The 3,150-nt window shown below is 39.5% G+C and overlaps 1 protein-coding gene across 2 annotated transcripts in view; it reads right to left on the reverse strand.

Annotated features, from left to right (window-relative positions):
* The window catches only part of CRISPLD1 (cysteine-rich secretory protein LCCL domain containing 1), a 43,655-nt gene extending 41,061 nt beyond the window's left edge, over positions 1 to 2,594 (reverse strand). The window contains exon 1 of one of the 2 annotated variants that reach the window (XM_010147991.1): positions 2,271 to 2,594. In XM_010147991.1, coding sequence (XP_010146293.1) covers positions 2,271 to 2,528 — 258 coding nt within the window. In that variant the 5' untranslated portion in view covers positions 2,529 to 2,594. The remainder of the gene's footprint in view (positions 1 to 2,270) is intronic. The other variant, XM_010147992.1, reaches the window with a different exon arrangement.
* Between the last annotated feature and the right edge of the window lie 556 nt (positions 2,595 to 3,150).

Genomic DNA, 3,150 nt, shown 5'->3' on the forward strand with positions numbered 1-3,150 from the left:
CTCCATACCACTGATTTCTCAACACCTTGACCAGGCTCGCAGCCTCTCTCCATGCCCTTTTCATGATTCTGTGTCCCTGAACACATATCCATGCCTTTGGCCAGACCCTTTATACAGACTCTTTGCATTCACAAATCCCAAACTGTCACCCAACCCAATCTCCAATTCCCTTGGATATTATGCCAAAATTGAATCCCACGCTCTTGAAAGCTGCTGTCCTATTCTGCATAATGGGACATAAGAATATCTCCTCAACATTAAAACAGGGTAATCTCTTTTTCATGCTACTTGTACTCTGGACCAGGGGTCGTTAGGGAGCACAGAAAAACCACCAACACCAAAATACTTGTTCCAGATACAGACCTAACACAAAATCTAGGCCAAAGAGTGTACAGTGCAGGAGGAACCTTTCAAGAATACAACTGTCAAAAATCTAACACTACTGAGTACACCCAGATTCTTCTTTCCAAGATACATAACACTGGCAAATGTAGAATGGTAAAAGACACATTAAAGATCAAAGCTACCCTTTCACAGAAACTCAGGAAAGAAGTTTTGTGATATTTTAACATGGGAACACAATGCAGTCTTCCCTATTCTCATTTTACAAAAAGGTTGGACAACTTATTAAGTTTTCCATAAATAAATCAAACCGAGTTATTGGGAACAAAAAGGTAACCTATTATAACAAGGTCTGAAAAAAGTCACAACAGAAAACAAAGTTTAAGGGTATGTGCAGACAACTGTAACTGAAGGAGTTAAAGGGGCTTCAGATATTATCATCCCTTTGTTTGGAGATGAAATGTGGTAATTAAATCTCTGAGTGCTCTTAGTCTAATACAGTAACACTCATTTAGGTAAACTTAACTTAAACTTCCTTTATTGGTGGTTTAAGCAAGCATGGGTTCTCCAGGACACATATAGAATCACAGAATGGTTAAGGTTGGAAGGGACCTTAAAGACCATCTAGTTCCACCCCCCCTGCCATGGGCAGGGACACCTTCCACTAGACCAGGTTGCTCAAAGCCCCATCCAGCCTGGCCTTGAAGATATCCAGGGATGGGGCATCCACAACATCTCTGGGCAACCTGTTCCAGTGCCTCACCACCCTCTCTGTGAAGAATTTCTTCCTGACATCTAATCCAAACCTCCCTGATTTCAATTTGTACCCATTACCCCTTGTCCTATCACTACAGGCTCTTGTAAAAAGTCCTCTCCCAGTACCCTTGTAGGCCCCCTTCAGATACTGGAAAGCTGCAATGAGGTCTCCTCAGAGCCTCCTCTTCTCCAGGCTGAACAAGCCCAATTCTCGCAGCTAATATATGTTTAGTTCAATCAGATTTCCAAGCTGAGACATCACTCCAACCTGGGAAAGATACCTACGTCTTTAAATGTGTTAAAATCATCCTCTGTCATAACCTTACAATAAAAAGTCTCAGGAAACCTGTGTAATATTTCATATAAACAACCCAACCTATAGTAATGCTATTTCTCTGATGCCTGGACAGCTAAACAAATACATGGTGTGGACACGTGAAAGAGATTCAAGTTTTTCCTGCAGAAACAAGAATACAGAAGAAAAGTTGCTCATTTTCAGACATCTGGACTTCCTAAGTTCTAATGACCTGATTTGTTCTAATTAGCAAGGAAAGATATAGCTGGCCTTGAACTATGACACAAAATCAAGGGTCAAAAACATGGGAGATTTACATCTACTAACAAACCAAATATAAAGGCTTTTTAAAAGAAAAACACAAACAGAAATCATGTATTACATTATTAATCTGTTAAAGACAGGAATATACAGAACTCCAGTCCAGTAACATGTGCCAACTTAAATAGAAGTCTTTCTTGTTATAGGAGCCTCATTTTGCTCAGAAATTCCATCCAACCTAGAAGCATGGGAGAAAATCCATGTTATTTGAAACTTCATAGTTCAGTACTCTTCTCAGACAGTAACTTCTTAGGCCACAACCAACTATTTTGAGTAATGCAATTTTGGAAATTGGCCCCTAACACTAAGGAACTGCCACTTAAATTCAGGAAAGCTATGAGAGATTAAACCCATTAATATCAGTAGAACATGACACTCGATCCACAAAGAGGCATTTTTGTCTCACAGTTCACCCCTGTACAAAAAAAATAAGACAAGTAACATGCTTTAAATGAAAAAACAAGCAAGCTAAGACTGAAAGTATGCTGGTTTATAAAGTGACAGTAACTATTCCATGAACATTTCTTTCTGCATGTCGCTATCGGTTTTTCCTTACCATATATTCCATATTGGAAGCTGGTGGATACACCTGACCCCGTAATTTATTATGAAGATCCAAGATACTTTGCATATCACTGTCTGTGATAGCCCTTTTCCCTCTCTGCTTGGCGATCCACCACTCACCATCTTCATCCATGTACTTTTCCAAAAGTTCCTCTAAGAGCGTGGCATTGGGAAGAACCATTGCAGAAACTGCTTGAGCTATGAATAGCAAGGTAGTTGCTCTGAGCCATTTCTGTACTACATACTTCATGATGAATGATCTCAAAATGCTCAGGAGTTAGCTCCAAGACAAAGTCTTTCTTCCAGGTGTGTTGGCTGTAAATGCATAAGAGACAGTAATGTAATTTGGAGGTTGAAGTACTGGCCTGTATGAACTTCCTAAACAACACAACTAGTGTACAGAGTTTGCCACTGTGGTTTTAGGGGGAAAAACCAGGATGCTACTTATTTTTTTACTTTTTAAAGTATACACCATTGCTTTGGGGAGATAGCTTATCTTCAACCTTATGAACTTGGCTGTGTTCAAGCGGTTTTATACAGCACGCTGGCATGCACATTTCACTGCCTGCCTGCAAGAAAGCATCCACTTAAATGGGGCCAGACGTCAATAAGATTCGAGTGTAGATAAGGTTCTTCTGTACTGGGATTAAAAAAAAAGTTAAAAGGCTTGCATGCATTGCCAAAATGTGAACTGAAAAACAAAAAAGTTGATGTGAAATATCCCCTCCTGGTGCACTTCAAAAAAAAGACTTTGATTAAAACTTTAGTTTCAAGATTTCCAAAAACCTAATAAAACTAAAGGTATTCAACTCAGACGACAAAATGGGAGAAATGGGGTTATTCCATTCACCAAACAAAGGAAAGCACTCTCA

This window comes from Eurypyga helias, unplaced genomic scaffold (assembly GCF_000690775.1).
Source record: "Eurypyga helias isolate BGI_N326 unplaced genomic scaffold, ASM69077v1 scaffold763, whole genome shotgun sequence".
NCBI classification, from domain to species: Eukaryota; Metazoa; Chordata; class Aves; order Eurypygiformes; family Eurypygidae; genus Eurypyga; species Eurypyga helias.